Source organism: Platalea leucorodia (genome assembly GCF_965183815.1).
Source record: "Platalea leucorodia genome assembly, chromosome: 4".
In the NCBI taxonomy this organism is placed as follows: Eukaryota; Metazoa; Chordata; class Aves; order Pelecaniformes; family Threskiornithidae; genus Platalea; species Platalea leucorodia.
Genome location: NC_138826.1, coordinates 10,753,802 through 10,771,236, shown reverse-complemented (window position 1 = coordinate 10,771,236; position 17,435 = coordinate 10,753,802). Strand labels below are relative to the sequence as shown.

Here is a 17,435-nt window from a genome sequence, read left to right as displayed (position 1 = left end):
GAACGCTAGTAGAATGCCTGTCAGCTCCTTCTCTTCTTGCTTGCTTGCAGGGCCTAGCTGCATTACAGCCATCTCATGCTCTTCTGCAACTGCTTAGCTCAAGTTTGCACAGTAACATCCTCAGCATTTAAAACAAACATACTCAGCTAATGCCAAAAGTCAGTAACATTAAAGACATGAGAGCGCAGGGAAGAAATTCCTCACTGTCATTGACCTGTACGTCATTGCTCAGCTGTGTCTCACGGCCGTACATCTTTGTGTGCAGACACAGGTTTGCCTCCATGTCATGGCTGCCAAACCACACAAATGTTGCCACGTGGTGCCAGTTTCATCAGGCAGGTGCTGATGGCCACCTCTGTCACAGGAAGACTCTGTCATCACTGCTGGTTTATAACAAGTCAACACCCATGGTGTACTTATCTACCCGCAGCTCTTACAGCTTCTTCGAGTGGTTTTTGTTGAGGGGTGGTACCATCACATTTGCTTTTGCTCTAGGAGACCAGAATGGCCAACTTTGCAGAAGTAGCCCAAGGTTTTTATTTCCCCTCTCGCTGCCACTCATCCTTCACCATCAGCTTCCCAGTCCATCTGTCCTCAGCTGGGCTGCATGTCTCTAGCATAGTACCCCCCCAGAAAGCATCCTGCCCAGTCAGATGATATATTTGAAGGACAGATGAAAAGAACTAGCCAGCACAGACAAACCTCAATCAGAAAAAGTTGTGTGTCTTTCATGAGGATGCTGTTTTGCATGTTGCTGTATTTTTTAATTATTGTAATGAGGTGTGATTGTCTATTGGTTACCCACAATACTTCTTGGGGACTCTCCCCCGGTAACTCTTGTCAACACTTGTTAATCTGACAAAAGGCTACAAATTAAGCTCTGTTAATTTAATGTTTTCTCACCGAGATCTAAATACCGAAAGAGGCCCAAAGCGCAACTGAAGTCCTTTGATTCACTGTACTTTATTTTGGTATAAATTTACATTCATTATTGTTTTCCTTTGGATGTGTAGCCCTCAATTAGTGTGATGGCTCCATTAAAGCAAGCGAGACTTCGCCTTTAATTATTACAACAAAACACCTAGTTTCAGCTTGGGGAGAGGGTCTCTATTGACATAAGCAGAGGTTATAAAATTTAATTAGCCATTCCTATCAGATTTATGGCATTCAAATTGTTCTGTGTTTCTTTCCTTTGATCCTTGCTGTACAATCCCCAAGATTTTTGTTCTGATCAAATGAGAATAAAGCTTACTGTGCAGAGGAAGTTTTTTGTTGTATGTTGTTTTTTTTTTTTAAAAAACCCTTTTGTCTTTCTCTCATTCTCTCTTTCCCTTCATTTTTTCCAGGCAAGGTCAGCCAGTGTACCCAATCACGACAGGGGGTTTCCGCCACCCTTACCCAACAGCTCTGACTGTCAATGCTTCCATGTCAAGGTGAGTTCAAATGCTGAGGTCCTGAATCAAGAGCAAATGTAACTCCTCCTGCCGCCCTCTCTAGAGGAGGGCATTTCATCTAGGAAGCGTATTTCTGAAAGCACTTCAGTTAAACAGTCATCCTTAGTTTTTTGGTGAGGTGGAGGAGGAGAGGACGAGGGGTATCTTCCCATTTGAGGAGAAGAGGGTGTCCTAGTGCTGTCATTGGGCTTTAAGAATTTACTTTTGAGGGAGAGGTGGAGGAGCGGGAAATCATCTTTAAAAGCCAAACTAAATGAAAAAGCTGGGAGAATGTGATGTTGAAAAAGCAAGGAGGAGAAGTCGTGATACCTTTTGCTTTCTCGGTGGCTATCACCCAGAGCAGCGCTCTGTGTGCGAGAGGGGAGTCTCGGGAGGGAGGAGGGCTGCTCTTCAAGCAGAGTTGGGAGGAAGGTTATTGCGCTATGTTTTCCCCTACCAAAGCTCCAAACACTGATAGTCAACATAAAAGGGCCTGCCTGACCCTCTAAAGCTTTAGAAGTATATATTTCTCCCCCTCCCTACCTCCAATTAATTCCATCTAATTTTCCAGGGGCTGCTAGTTTTATTTACAAACTGGTTGGCAGCACTATGTTTAAGTAATCACTAATTGCTCCTAATGATAGTTTTATTTTCTGTTCATCTGATTTTCAGTCTGGTTAATTAAATCGGTGGAGGTTTAGACTTTCCTGATGGGCTGAAACAGCTAATCCATTTTGATGATGGCACATAATTAAATTAGCATGCATTACATAGCAAGGTTCCACGTCTCTTCTCTGCTCTGTCCCTTCCTCTCCATCTCTGCAGTTTAATATGTGAAGGTTGGAGTATAGAGGATTTAAGGAGGAAAAGACTGGGGGGGCGGTTTGGGGGGAAACACACCTCATTGAGAAATGGAAACCTGGAACTAGAGCTCATGAGTGAATGGGTAGGAAAATAGTGCGTTGTGTGCTTTAGAGAAGTAGAGTAAAAGCAAAAAAATAATATTTGCCTGTGTTGCTCCAACAAATAGAGAGAAAACTGGAAAATCAACTTAAAAAAAAATTAATAGACCCAGCATGGGGGAGAAGTAATCCTGGGTTGGGGAGAGCTGCAAATTTAAACAATGGTTGCCTCCCTCCATTTAATCTTTTTTAATATCTATAAAAGACTTGCAGGCATGGTGTGAGGCAAAATAGAGCTTGATTTAGTTTAATTATTATTAGAGAGGCTAGTCATTTGAGGGAGGGGGGAGATGTGGGAGGGGGGAGGCTGTATTCCCAAGATAGGCTTTATGAAAGGTATCTAGTTAAAAAGAGTACACAGCAAATTAAATACATTATTGTGGTAATGGGACGACAGAAGTAGAGGTCTATTATACTTATGGCAGTTATAGGAAATGTAGGCTCCTTGCCCTGTTCTAGCACATCCTTTGATATTCATTCCATTCAGCAGCAGGGCCAGGACTTCTCAGAATTAAGTGATGGGTCATTATACTTTAAACACCATGGAGAAGCCTAGATTGGCAATTAAACAGCACTTGCTGACACTCGCTTGTGCCACCCTGTGACCCCCTTTAGATTGAGTTGTTGGAGCTCGGGGCCCTCAGCCTGCTAAATTGGTAGCAGGCACTTCTCCTGACGAGGGCTGGCTCTGAAATCTGCCGGCTTCAAAGGGAGCAAGATCATGTATAAACCATAATGTGGGTGCACCGTGGCTCAAAAAATAAGGCAGGAATAGATGAAATGTTACAAGTGCAAGGGGAAAATGAGAGAATAATGACAAATCTAATGCAACTCAAAGCAGAATTGTTGCACAGAAAAATGCATCCCACTGCTTGTGCATAAAATCAAGGCAGGCAGATGACATCCAGTTAACAGAAACATGTCAACAGTGAAGTAAAGTGAGAGTGAGTAAGAGAGAAGCCCCTGAGACAGCCAGGAACAAAAAATTAGTTGTCCTTAACAAGTTAAGACTCATCATTATATTCTGGCTTGGAGCCATAAAAGGAGACACTGGTGTATAATGAGCTGCTTAGAATTTTTAGGGTGTTTATTGCAATTCATGGAATACTCATCTAGAGAAAAAAATACGGGGGGATGTCTTAGGCGAAGGTGAGGGGTGTGCATATATACACACAGCCTTTCTTTTTGTCTCTGACATAAGCCCGTACGCACACACATGCTCAAGTGCACACGCAGAGTGATGAATAGATTTAAGATGTTTATCCTTTGTTTCAGCCCAGAAACTTCTCTCCTGGTTTCCCATACATGGGAACACCCTCTGGGCAGACCGTGCTCTGATACGTGGATCGACGCATGTTTTCTCATGCCTGCCGTATCAGCTGGAGCACCTGAGCTCAGCCGTGGGACAGCCCTTGCCCTGAGTAGCCAGCGTAGTTGGGAGATGGGGCTGGCGTGCCCGGGGATGCCCACGCTTGCCTGCGGACATGCCGTTCATGGCTGCCCTCCAGGCAACAGCCCCACAGGGCCCTGGTACAAGCTTTGGGGTCACTGCGTTGGCTCTGCCCAAACGTTAAAGCCAGGGCAGACCCCAACCTCATGCCTCCATCCACGTTTTTCCAGAGCCTTCCTTTAAAAGTAGTTCCCGTCTTTGCCTGCACTATGGTATAGACCTTTGGAGCATATAATGCTTCCCAACCCTGAATATTCCCTAAGCTTAGTAATTACAGTTCATTAGTTAGAGTGTGCTTATGAATAGTTTATAAAAGGTTAATGGGTGACTAATAGTGATTTTCATAAATGGTTTAGACTATTAAGGTAGTGTCTTCAGGTTGTTTTAACCATTTACAACTCTTTTCTCTGCTTGTAGCATCGTCCCACTTACTTTGTATGCATGCAACATGCTTATAACATCTCTTGATCCTTCATTACCCCTCTATAATATGCCCTTAATGTAAATTGAGACAGGGTTAACTGACTGATGGGCAAACAGTGGACCCACTATGAAAAAACAACTGCTGTGAGAGGAAATCAGGAAATAATTTAGCAGAATTACACCAGACAAACACTGCACAGCAGTTAAGTGGTGGCAGTGGAAAATACCTTCTGTAATTGAAATTTCAGGGGAAATTCACTTTTGCTGAATGTAATTACTGAAGTTGGAGTGTAGCCAGGAACTTAAAAATTAACACTCTTCCCCCACTCATATTGCCATGTGAGTGGATGTCTACATGGAAATAAGTAGGCACTCAGGCTTTGGGCTGAACCCTCACCTGGCCCGCGGAAGTCCATGGGATTGTGAGAGCAAGTTCGAGTGCTGGAGCATGTTTTTATAGCCCCAAACATAGGAAGGCGTGTGTAAGTACAGTAGGCAGCCTTGCGTCTTGGAGGGAGAGAGATTCAGTGTGAAATAATGAATGGTCATTGGTAATGAACACACAACTTCCTTGGGGAAACTGCTACCCCAAAAATAACTACTGAGCTGCAGCTGCCTGTTGATGAAGGCTGCCATGTCTCTGAAGTTTAGAGCTCAGTGGGTAAAATCTCAGCCCAGCCAAAGTCAGTGGAGGCTTCGCCATTCTCCAGGCTTTCACACAACATGCATACGTAGGCTTCTTCTCTTCCACTGCCCTTCCTCCCCATCTGGTCACTCTCCGATGTGCAAGTATTTACTCTCTTTCTCCTAAATGGTAAATGGGAAAACATTTTTCCTATAATTGGGAGGGAAGTTACTTTTTTTTTTTTTTTTTTTTTTTTCCAGATTTTCTTCACCCTCCTCAATTTTCTATTAGCTGGAGGTGCTTAATTCTTCATAAAAAATAAGTGAATAAAATAACCCCCTATCTTTTGTTGAATTTGTTTCCTTTGAATGTTCTGGCTGTACAGCAGTCCACCATGTAGGCAGAGTTCATTTTGCAGTGTGTTTTAATTTTTGGCCAGATCCTCATTGGAGAAGCAAGCCTATGACCCAGTTATCATGGCCACATCATGGGATCCTCTTCAGAAGCTTAACAAGTACCATCTTTTGTCCCCATTAACTCCAGCTGTAATCAGTCTTTTGTGATATTTGGGAGCCCTTCTCTAGTGATGAGTCTAATCTTATTCAGGTCCACTCTCATACCCTTCTGTCCTTGTGCTACCACTGCACTCAGCTCTTCTTCCTTGCTGGTGTATGCCCACTGCCCTTCCCACTGTGTCTCCTTGTCAGACAAGCGCGGCTCTTCCTGCCTGCTCACTCTCTGAAGGTAGGCTTTGTGTCTCCGTCTTCATCCTTCATTGTCCCGTTGTCACTGGCTCTTGTTCCAGTTTGAACCCTAGCTATCCCCAGCATCATAGTCTTCTCTTGAACGCTGGGTCTTGCTGAGGACAGACAGTCATTCAATAGGATGTGTGTCAGCTTTTTATCACTATGCATATACCACTTTCAGTGAGGTCAGGATTTTGCTATGGGTTTTATTTTCGCCCATGTTTGTAAGTTATTTTTTTAAAAAAAGCTCTTACTGTCAGTTTTTATTGTTTGCATTGTACTATGGCTGAAGGCCACGGGCACTGTGTGAACAAACTTTAAGTATGTCCAATCAAAATACATACACACAAAAATAAAGAGGAGAACAGAAAAAAACGATACAAAGGCCCAGTTTATGTCTTGCTGATGGTGAGGCAGTTCTGTGGCAGAAGTGAGACCAAGACGTCAGTCTCATTGCAGCCTCACCACTGTCTTCTGTTCTGACCTACCATGCGCCAAAGCATTTCCCCAAACGTGCATTCCTCTCCCAGCTACTTCTGTCATAGCGTGGGGAAGGCATTTTGACAATCTACTTGGAGATTTGTGTCTGTGAATCCTTAGCAGAAGTAGGAATGGCCATTTTGCTGCCGGTTCTCCTCTTCCCTTGCCATCACACCCTCCTTTCCTTCTCTCCGTGCCTTTGTTTGTGAGGAGCTGCAATTCTCTACAGTTTGAACAATTTCACATTCTCCCTGTCAGTCCCTGCTCTTCCCACCACTGCCTTGAAAGACAAAATACTTCTGTCTAATGATCCTGAGTACTACCAGCTGATAGACAAAGATCCTCAGAGCTCGTAGTGGACAGTACCTCTTGTTCATGAAAGTACTACTGTGTCATCTTGTGAATGTAGGGAATGTCTAGGCAGTTTTGGGGCAAGGATTAAGCTCAGTAATGGAATTTATACGAGGGGAGAAAAAAAAGAAATCCCATTATATTTCTGATACTAGTACACAGTCTACTTATCCATGGTATATCACCCATTTTAAATCCTGTTTGATAGAAAAAAATCATTGTATATTGATGATAGAAGAAATAATTCTTTATCCTCTTGCTTGTTCCATATTCTTAGGGTATTTTATTTGGACCAAGATGGTTCAAAATCTGGGATGAGGGTATGGATTTGCAATGATAAAAAGCCTTGTCATTTGCCAGATCACTTTGGCTTTTGAATTTTGGGGGAAGTTATTTCTGAGCCAAAATTTTAGGCTAAATCCCACTTACTGGAAACCTGTTGACTTCAGTGGGGGTTTTCTAAGGGAAAGGCAGTCAGTCATAGCGTGCTTTCCTTATTCACTGCAAAACCTTTCTGATACTGTTGAGAAATAATGATAAGAAGTCAATCCTACTTCTCAGAAGTTTGTTCATTTCAGTTAAAAAGTCTGAATGATTGTGCCATGTTTGTGCTGTGGCCCCAACCGAGCAATTAGATTCATGCAGAAGGATTGCACATCCCTCTGAATCCAGTTGCAGGACTGGGGCCTGTCCATGTATGTGACCATAAACCATAAAGCTGACAACATTTTTTCTCTTTAGAAAGGCTAGACTGTTATTTTGCACAAATTTAAGCCTTCCTACCTTACCTTAATGGGTCAAAATTGACTTAATTCCACCGTCTTCCCACCTTCTGTTAAAGCAGTGTGGCTCAGAGATTTATTAGACACAAATAAATATTTTTGTTTGCTCCATCAACAAAATGTAGCTAATGAGGTATCTATAAGGATTATCAAAAATGCATCTAGATTGTGTTGGCATTAATATTTTATTTTGCTGTCAATATGCAACAAAAGATGTCATCCCAAATTCACAACATGATTCAGAACAATAAAAATTGATTCCTTGGTTGCCACAGATAATTTCTTAGCGAAAAAATGGACTGGTGGATTTTCTTGCAGGTAGCTGAAATTCCACTTTCATCCAAGTTCATCCAGTTGAATTTGCCTTTTGTTAAAGATGTTAAAAATCATGATGTCTCATGTCAGTAATGATAATGAAGGGGAAGATTGGCTTTAATGACATTAGAAGAGTCATTATGTTTAATTTATTGCTAATTAATGCTGCCAGCTTTCATATGCTTTGTCTAGCTGTCATGTGCTTGTTGTATGCCTTTTTTTTTTAATGTGTGTACACATCCCTCCCCATTCATTCATTTTTATTCTGACGATTTACACAGCTTTCTCTCCTCTAGGTTTCCTCCACACATGGTCCCGCCACACCATAGTTTACATACAACTGGAATCCCTCATCCGGCCATAGTCACACCAACAGTCAAACAGGAATCTTCCCAGAGCGACGTCGGCTCACTCCACAGCTCGTAAGTTGTTGCTTCCCGTGTCTTACTATTAGAACACCCAAAGCATCGCCTGGGCATATGTGGCTTTTAAAAAGGCTTGGATTTGTGGGAATGTTTTTGCTGTAAAATATTTTTTAAACTGCTTTTTCCTCTTCTGTTCTAATTGATTGGAACATGGTTTAGCTACCAAAGTGTGTCAAAATAATGATGACTGTCTTTCAGAGTCATTCTGTGACATAGACAAGTAGTTATTAACTTCAGACATTTTAACAAAGAAGTGGAATTTTCTTGATCAAGATTCAAGCTTCTTGACCAGTTTCCCCTGTTACTCAGTGCCCGGTTTGGAGCCATGAGATACCGGATACACTACAGGAGACAATAAATCAAGCATAAATGGCTTGTTCAAAGCTGCAGAGAGAGCTGGTATCAAGTTTGGGTTTGAACCGAGGAGAGCCCTGGTGTACCCCCCTAGTGCTTCTGGTGCTTCTTGCCTTTCATTTCACAGGTGAAGCAGAAAGAGAGCATTTCAGTTCCCAGTGATGATGGGGTGTAATTATTTCCTCTGCCATCATGCTCACAAGCCCTCCGCATGAAGCCATTTTCCTAAGTGCCCATGTCCTTCCAAGGTTCTAGGGGCTGAGAGGGTACTTGGTGATATTGCGTAAATATGAGATAGGTTTTCTTATAATGCCCTTAAAACTGTTCTCATACGGCAGCCAGGGTGAAGGCCCTAGAGGACCTTCTGGTCCTCTTTCTAGAGGCTAATTTCTGAGGGTGAATGCTAGAGGGATTGAGGGGATGAATTTAATAAACTCACAAGAGTTCTCATGTGAGGTGTATGTCTGTTGTATCTTTACCCTTCAGAAAACATCAGGACTCCAAAAAAGAAGAAGAGAAAAAGAAGCCACACATAAAGAAACCTCTTAATGCATTTATGTTGTATATGAAGGAAATGAGAGCAAAAGTTGTAGCAGAATGCACATTGAAAGAGAGCGCAGCCATCAACCAAATCCTCGGTCGAAGGGTAGGTAACAAGGGAGAAGCACAAGCAGGGACTGAAACTCGTAGGCTTCACACTGCTTGCAGTGAAAGGGAGTTGCATCCTTCTGAATCACTGTGCTTTCCTGTTCTTTTGATAGTGGATAGGGAAGTAACTAAACCAAAGGCCTTCTTTTGATTTTTGTTTTTGTAGATGCTTTTTGCCAGCAGGGTCATTCACAAGGAAGGGGGGGACTTAATTAACAGCAGTGTTATTTCAATGTTATTTCCATCACCTGGAAATGGAAAAAAATCTCAAATTTCTTGTTTTGTCCTAGAAACAGGCAGAAAAGTAAATGGGGAAGGAAAAAGCCTTTGGGAAGCACAGTACCAGTATCAGCACCTGTGAGAGCCAGGAGAGGAGAGGGGGTGCCAGTGGGGAAGGGAGGGGGAGACTTTCTGTAAATCTGTAACTGAGATCTGGCTCACAACAAGTGGTTCAGCCCTGCTCTTTGTTTTTGTTTAGTTTTCTTAATTCTCCTCTCTCATCAGGAGACAAAGGGGCTGAGTGAACGTAAATTAGTAGTTGTGACTCAGTTGAGTTTCCTGGAGTTACAATCTGGAGTTATAAATAAAATATGAATGGCAGCGTGCCAGATCATCTGTTTTTATCTCTTTTTTTATGAAAATCAACTCTCGCTGTATTTATGTATAAATAAAATACTCTGCTGTTAATGCACTTAAAAAAAACCACTTGTGCTTTTTATTTTGTCTTTTTCTCTTTTCTTCACCTCAGTGGCACGCGTTATCCAGAGAAGAACAAGCGAAATACTATGAACTAGCAAGAAAGGAACGACAGCTTCATATGCAGCTGTACCCAGGCTGGTCCGCACGGGATAACTATGTAGGTTCCTATGTAGGTGGAAATTTTTTTAGTAGTAGAGCTTGTAGAAATGTATATGTGACCTGCTGAACTACGACCACACATTGCACACAAGCACTACTTGGAAAGCGTGCCTCAGGATCCCAATCTGGTAACAACAACGGACGCTTCCCTCTGCGATACTAAAACTATTGGGGATAATTCCCAGCCCTCCACTTGGAAGAGGCTTCCTGGCTGGGACTAGTCAAAGGTTAGAATTGGGGCATGACAGTAGAGCTCTGTGAAGAAACTCTTGCCTTCACTTTTACCAGCATCTGGAAATGCTGTTTGGCTTGCTGGTCATTTTAAATTTCATTTTTTTAAACAAAATTAAAAATTCCCCTAGTATGGCTCCTCTCTCTTCCACCAAAAAGATGAATAATTAGTGTCTTGTGCTTATCTGTGTGAGAGTATAGTGGAAAGTGGAAGAATGACTTATCCTAGCTTCAGAGAAGGACTGGCAAAACCAAAAACGTGACTTGTTTGAAAGTCTTACTCTCAAGTGGGGTTAAATGAATTATTCCACGCTCTACTGTTGTATATTTTTATTATGTTTTGCTTTTTCATGGCCATGTTATCTCCCCCCCTTCCCCCCTCATTTTTTAAAAAGTGTTTTGGAGTTTATGATCAATTCATGGAGTGTTTTTAAGATTGATTCCCCCCTCCGCCTTTCAGAAAACCTGTTTTGTAGGTAAAAGTGGTATAATTTTCTGTCTGTTAAAAACATAAGGCCAGTGTTGTAACCACTTACTAGTAGTATATAACCCCTTCTTCCATGAATGCTAAGCGTTGCATCTGGTAGTAAGTGTTTGCAAGCCTAAACCTATAAATTCTTGACAGATTTGTGGATTGGTGGGAGCTCTAAACCCTCTTTAAAAGGAATATAGCAGCATCTTGATTATTTTTAAAAAAATTTAAATAAAAATCACCTAAAACTTTTAAGGTCTCTAACCCTGGAATAAACGGTGCTCCCTACCTTCCAGGCAGACTTCCCTGCAGGTTTGGGGACCAGCAGCTGTAAGATTGATGTCAGTTATGCATAGCGTTACACATTTTGTTTTTGTTGAAGTCTGTCTCTTCCATCATCGTCACCATCACAGCCTATTTTACTGTAAATATCCTATTTTGGTGTAAATCCCATAAACTGTGTCCTTTGTATATGGCGATGTTTACCTCTATGAGAATCTGCACTTTTATGTGCATGGATGGGAAGAAGCCAGTTCAGAGTCTGCAGCAAAGCCTAGAGCAGCAGCAGCTCTCTATGCTCTTCTACCATTTCAGGAGTGGAGAACACACATGCTCACTTATTTAGCAATATGTACTTCAGGACATTTTTTTCAAATCCTTCTGTTTTTTCTTGATCATCTTTTCTTTCCGCTGGGCTCTGCCTCGCTGCCTCCTTTGTTCGCCATTGCAGGTGTAGCTGTGCATGCTCCTCAGAGGGGACCTCGTTAAGCCCAATGAGGCACTGCTCCTGCTTCAGCACATTTTCCCTTTCTCTTCGGTGTATCTGGCCTGAGACTGTCAGACCATAGGCTTGAGGTAGTTCCTCAGCACTGTGCAGTATCATCTTCTTGGGTGTTCAGAAGGGAGTATAGGCTCGACTGAGGTTTCGGGAATGCTCATTCTGCTCAGTGACTGTGCCACCGACAGATGGGCATGTACAAAGCTTTCAGTGTTTAGGACTTTTTACTTTTGTCCTCACCGTGTGAGCCCTGAGAAACCCTTTCTTCTCAAGCTAAAAAGGACAGGATGAGAAAGCCGGCGCTTTCCCAGCGGCTTGATGCTGTACCCCCAAGTGACCTTCAGGGGGAACCTTCCTGCCTGAGGAGAGCGCGGTACCTTTGCATTACACGATTGCATCATCCGCAGGATTTATTTATTTCTTCTCCCCTGGTCCATTCAGAGCTCTCTGAGTTCCCCTCCTCCCTCGGCGTTTCGTAGGGTCTCGAGCCCTTCACAAACCTAGAAGGGGAGCATGTTTGGGCTGCTTGAAATGGTTAACTTGTTAGGCATCTCACATCAGGCACGAGGAAGAGGCCAGCTGTATTGTAGCCCAGGTCTTCAGAAATAGGAGCAGTACATTCAAGAAATGCAGCTTTCAGCCTGCTCTTAAATAAGAGAAGAGGATTGAGGGAATCCCTCGTGGCCTGTTGGTGTCACAAGGCACATTTGCTCTTCCTGAGATCTAATATAAGATGTTAAGCAGCACTGAGTGCTGGACTCAGAAGTATGTAAGGGTCTAGTCACCTCGCCTGCCACTTGTCTAGAAAATTAGTACCAAAGAACTCTGCAGTCCTGTCAGAACCCATGTTGGTTTGGCTCTGTAGAGGCAGCTGCCAAGATGGTTAGTAAGTATTTACATCCGCCTTTACTTGCAGCCTAAGAATTTTTATAGTACGGTGATGGAAAACATTACAGACCATCTGCTCGAGTCTTAACAGGACAATTGGAGGCAAAGGCAAAACAGCGTCTTCTGCAGAGCACTTGAAAAACTGCTGCCATAATTCTTTTCTTAAGTCCATGTATTAATTTAGCTACGTAATCGAGTATCTTCTTGTAGCACAGAAATTGAGCAAGGAAGCCAGGTGATTCTTCTCCCCGTTTGCTTTGAAAAGGGCGTAAACGAAGTTAGTGGGACCTCTGTCAGTTCTAGGAACAGTTTTCAAAGTTGTGTTGAAAAGGAACCAAAAATTCCTGGTCCCTGGCTGACATTCCTGTATATCAGCCATTTTTAACAGATTGCTCCCTAAAGGGGTTATAGTGCTTTAATACCTGGCTTGAAGAGTTTGTAAAGGGCAGGTGACTCCTGACCTCTGTTCTGGCTGGCCCTTGTGTGAAGAAGTTTAAGGTCTCAAGTTGGAATAGCCCTTGAATTCCCAAATGTACTGCAAAAATTAAGCAAATTTGCCACAAGATGCAGTCTGTTAATTATGCAAGTGGCCTCCTTGAGATTAAACGAAAATCAGGCTTGTGGTCCTCAGGCAATTATCTGGTTTTGGTTACACTGTTGTAAACCTGGAAGAAATTCACCGACTTTCACAGAGTTACTGTCAATCTAGATCAATATAGATGGAGCAGTATGAGCCTCTCATATCTTTACGTGATACATGGACTGCAAGATACCATGTTTTTCCCTGGTTTATTCTCAGGGAGCTTTAGGAGCAATGCTTGTCTATCTTGTCTGTCTGTCATGTTAGACTGATGGCTGCTGTAGCAATTCACTCAGAGCAGCAACTTTCCATATCCTCCAAAATGACCTCAGAGGTGTCGGAGGTGATTTCTCAGCAGCATCCAGGCCACAAGATTATGTGCATGTCGTTTAAAAATCCTTTAAAATTGATGGTGTGCACAGCTTTTTCCATCACCAGAAGGCTCTCGTGAACAAGACTGTGCTTGTCGCAGCCTGGACAGCAGTGTGGCGGTTTACAACCCTGAGCAAGCAAGGGGGAATGAGTACAGAAGCCCTGTTCTAGAAAGCCAGCTTTTGGGGTGGAAAAGTATGACGACAACAACAACAAATCAAAATCCAGCATTCATATTGGGGGAATTTTTTACCAATACATTCCAGGGAACGTATCATAGTGAGCATCCCAAATGTTATAGTGGATGTCCCAAGCTGAAGCCCAATCTTAACTGTTTCGCTGGGAGCCAGACCAACCTACTGAGAAAGATGTCCACCATGTGGGAGAACCTCTTGGCTTCCCCATAGATATGTCCAGCCTTTCAAAACTGCTGTGAGATTCCTTCTTCCAAGGCATGTTTGTTCCCTTTTGACCACAAGGGACTGCTGGCCTGGTGTCTTTTCATCAACTTCTCTTAGTACCACATCTTCAAAAGCAGGGATCTCTGCTGTTCACAGTTGACATTGCTGGCCCGAAAGTCATTGCTTTTAGCATCTGGGCAGCTGTGAAAATGAAATTACTCTGTCCCCTTGCACTGGCCTTTTTGTGCTGCTCTGCAAACCCTGTAGCTCAGTGTTCAAAGAGTTTTCTTAGAAAATAGCTTTTCTCTTTTGAGGCATGCTTATTACTTTATAAATCTTCTATTGGAAAACGGTCATTGGGTTTCCACAGAAGTCGGGCTCCTGGTCATGTCCTCTCCCACACTGCTGGAGGGAAATGGAGAAAGGGCCTTTCTCCCTCCAGTCAGAAATGGTAACAAATTGCATCATCTTGTGGGGCAGTATTTGGGAAAGGGATGCAGCTTAGCAAAACATTATTGATGATTTTTTCTTGTGACAGAGCAAAATATGGGAAGGGTCTTAGTTATATCTGGATTTTTTTTATCTTCCTGGCTTTGCTTCCCAAGTTGTCAGTGCCCTTATAAACCTGCAGGTTAGGTTTTGCTCATTACTGTGGCTTCCTCGTCTGCTTTATCGGTTGGTTTTGGGTGCTGAGGAACTGCAGGGGCTCAGTCTGACTTCACTCATGGACTCTCCCACCTTGAATCTCTGCTGTTGCCCCTTCTTCCCTTCCCCACCCCACAGAAACATGACCAGGAATGATTTTTTTTTTTTTAAGTGGGAGCATACAAGTATCAATGTTTCTGTCGTGGTGATAATCTTATCTCAAAAGAAGCATCTTACAAGTCGTTCTGCCCCCTCCCCAGCTGCTTATGGCTTTGGTGGGTGTTAGCATTGGGGGGGGGCTGCGGCGAGGCTGTCAGAAAAGGCACGGGGCAGGCAGGTAGAGCCATCCCTGGGGTGCAAGCATCCCCTCGAGGCCCCCCAAGTCTCCCTGCACTGGGAGCGAGCCGGCACCATGCTTCGGTGTTCTCCCCAGGCAGCTTCCCGCACTGGCCGCAGCCCCATCGCTCAGTGCGGTCTTGCAAGGAGACATGTTTTGGGGTTTTTTTAATCCTTCTCATTTGTGTATGTTTCCTGCAGGGAAAGAAGAAGAAGAGGAAAAGGGATAAGCAGCCAGGAGAGACCAATGGTAAGTAAAAATAAGTCTAAATCTCTTGCTTAGTGGAAGTGTGGCAATCCTGGTGTGACGCTCCTAGGTACGGGGGAGGTGGGTATGAGTCTCCTGGCCTCACGGGGAGCCGGTCCCTATACTAGACAGCCTTTTTTTTTAAATGCACTCTAATTATTTACGCGTTATTGCCCTTCTAAAACTAGTAACCAAGCCATTGCATGTAAGAGCCTCTTGTGACGTTAGCTGAATTTGTACGTAATAATTGCAAAGCCTTTAACTGCAGAGCCGTAGCTGTAATGCCTATGCCATCATTTATAAAGTTGTCCGCTTATTTTGCGCATATGTGTGTGCGTGTATGTACGTATGTATGTGTTTGGTATTAATTTGGGCTGTACCTGTATGTTCTGATGCATGCCTTACAGTGGTAAATCGCACCCATTTTAAATTAAGGAGGTTTGCCATTCTATATAGGAAATTAGAAATACTGCATAGGCAATCTCATAGTCAATTTTGAAGAAGCCCTGACTTAGTTTTTTTGAAGCCTTTGTATAATTTGTTCTTTTTTTTCAGAACACAGCGAATGTTTCCTAAATCCTTGCCTTTCACTTCCTCCGATTACAGGTGCTAACGTCATTTTGAGTCATTTAAAATAGTTTATAAACTGCTTTTTAATTTTTTTCCTGCCATTATAGATTTTAACATTAAACACTTATGACATTAAGAAAAAAATACCATCCACACGTTTTGATAGTATTTATTATCTATATATCTTTATATCTATTATATGTTTGATAGTATTTTTTAATTTTGTTTTTCGTTTTTGTAACAATTGCTATTAAAACAGTAATACAGTAAAAATAACGCAAGAGTTGTACTAACTGTGCAAATTGAATATGCAGTATTTCTTTAAAGAGACTGATAAAGAATGGAAGCAAGTCAGTAATGAACCTCCTTAATCTAATGGCATTTTTCATGGCTCCCACTAAGTCTTCTCACATTAGCATGCATATGCATTTTTTTATTATTATTTTAGTTTTGGATTTTTTTTTTTTTTTTTTTTTTCCTTTCTGCTCAAGCCTATTCATTGCAATTCACTAGCTGTACTAACTCAGCACCTTGCCATGCTTCACATTTTATTTTCTGGCTGATACTAACATACTCATTCCGCAATCTACTTATTCTTATCCATTCTTTTAAATACAAATTAATAAAAACAAATAAATTGAATGTTATTCCAAAAGCTGCATTATCCCAGGAGATATAATTTCCTTTTTCTTTTTTTTCTCTTATTTTTATTTTGTATCTGAGTTGAAGAAAAAAGCATGTTCAGGATCTAACTTCCATACTCAGCTTCTTTTCTTCCTTTTTTCCCCCCTCTCAAAAAAGAGAATAAAAAAACCCAGCCCAAATAAATCTTGCCTGAGACATCCTGCTAGACCAGCCACAGTGACTTTCCTCTACGTGCTCTTTTAAAAGGGAAAGAAACAGTCCTTTATAAAGGGATACTGCAGCTTTAATTGCAACAGCTAATCTCAAGAGTTGAATAAAAATGTGATTATCACTTTTTTTAACTTTTAAATCAAAAGTCAATATTTTGCAATTAATAACGAGGACATTGATTTTTATTCCCTTTTTTATTTTTATTTTTTCCTTATTTTTATCTTTCTCTTTTTTCTCCCCTTTTCTCTCTTCCTCTCTCTCTCTCCCCCTCTCTCCCCTTTTCTTTTTTTCCTCTCTCCCTTTTCTGCTCGCTTTTCTTGAACTCATTCAGACCTGAGCGCTCCTAAGAAATGCCGAGCGCGCTTTGGCCTTGATCAACAGAATAACTGGTGCGGCCCCTGCAGGTGTGTATAGTTTTCCCAGACTCGCTATGGCTGATTTGCAGCTGGTTTATTTGGTACTTTCCCCTTTTTTTTCCTGCCTTGTTGCTTTGTAGCTCTGTGTTGTGATCTAGAAGACACAAGGGAGTGGGACACTGCCATGAGTTATCATCTCTCTAAAAGGGTTTTGCTTTTTTTTCGTTGTTGGTCTTTTTTTTGCCTTCCTCTTTGCTGCTGCTAGCCAAAAACCCACTGTAAAACAGCATCAGCCTTAAGCCCATCTGATCCGTGGCTCAACCATGCTCCTGCCCTCCAAGCCTCCACCCAAGCAAAGTCGCTCCCAAAGCCCTTGGTAACATGGCATTGAGCATGGTACCGACACCGGACAGACGCATGGCCATGTCGGAGATTTTTTTTTGGTTTTCCTTTGACTCATTGTGAAAGTCCTGTTTTCTTTCCTGCCCTTGGTACGAGGGGAGATTACCAAATAAAACTAAGGTGATTGAAAGCTAAACGTAGCTGTAGCTAAGATGACGCAGTCCAAATAAGCTCTATCCACCATTGTGTTGTATTTTTTGTGTTTACCTTATGCTAACAGATGCAAATACTCCAAAGAAGTGTCGGGCATTGTTCGGGCTTGACCGACAGAGTTTATGGTGCAAACCATGCAGGTATAATACTACCCATTAGGCCTTTGGGGAAATAAAAGCAATCTGTCCTCTTAGTGCATTTGTGTGATTTTATTTTTTTAATCTTTTTTCCCCACTCCCCACCTTTCTCTCTCCCACAGCATCAATTGCTAATAATCTTTGATCTTTGGAATTTCTT

At 42.3% G+C, this 17,435-nt stretch overlaps 1 protein-coding gene across 10 annotated transcripts in view; it reads left to right on the top strand.

The window, feature by feature from the left end:
* Positions 1–17,435, top strand: part of TCF7L2 (transcription factor 7 like 2) — a 181,385-nt gene that overhangs the window by 157,005 nt on the left and 6,945 nt on the right. For 3 of the 10 annotated variants that reach the window (XM_082309056.1, XM_082309054.1, XM_082309052.1), the window contains 6 exons: positions 1,347–1,433; positions 7,849–7,989; positions 8,833–8,992; positions 9,743–9,850; positions 14,757–14,805; positions 16,559–16,631. In XM_082309056.1, the coding sequence (XP_082165182.1) occupies positions 1,347–1,433; positions 7,849–7,989; positions 8,833–8,992; positions 9,743–9,850; positions 14,757–14,805; positions 16,559–16,631 (618 nt within the window). Of the gene's footprint in view, positions 1–1,346; positions 1,434–7,848; positions 7,990–8,832; positions 8,993–9,742; positions 9,851–14,756; positions 14,806–16,558; positions 16,632–17,205; positions 17,279–17,435 lie in introns of all 10 variants that reach the window. The other 7 variants (XM_082309059.1, XM_082309057.1, XM_082309053.1 and 4 more) reach the window with 5 other exon arrangements.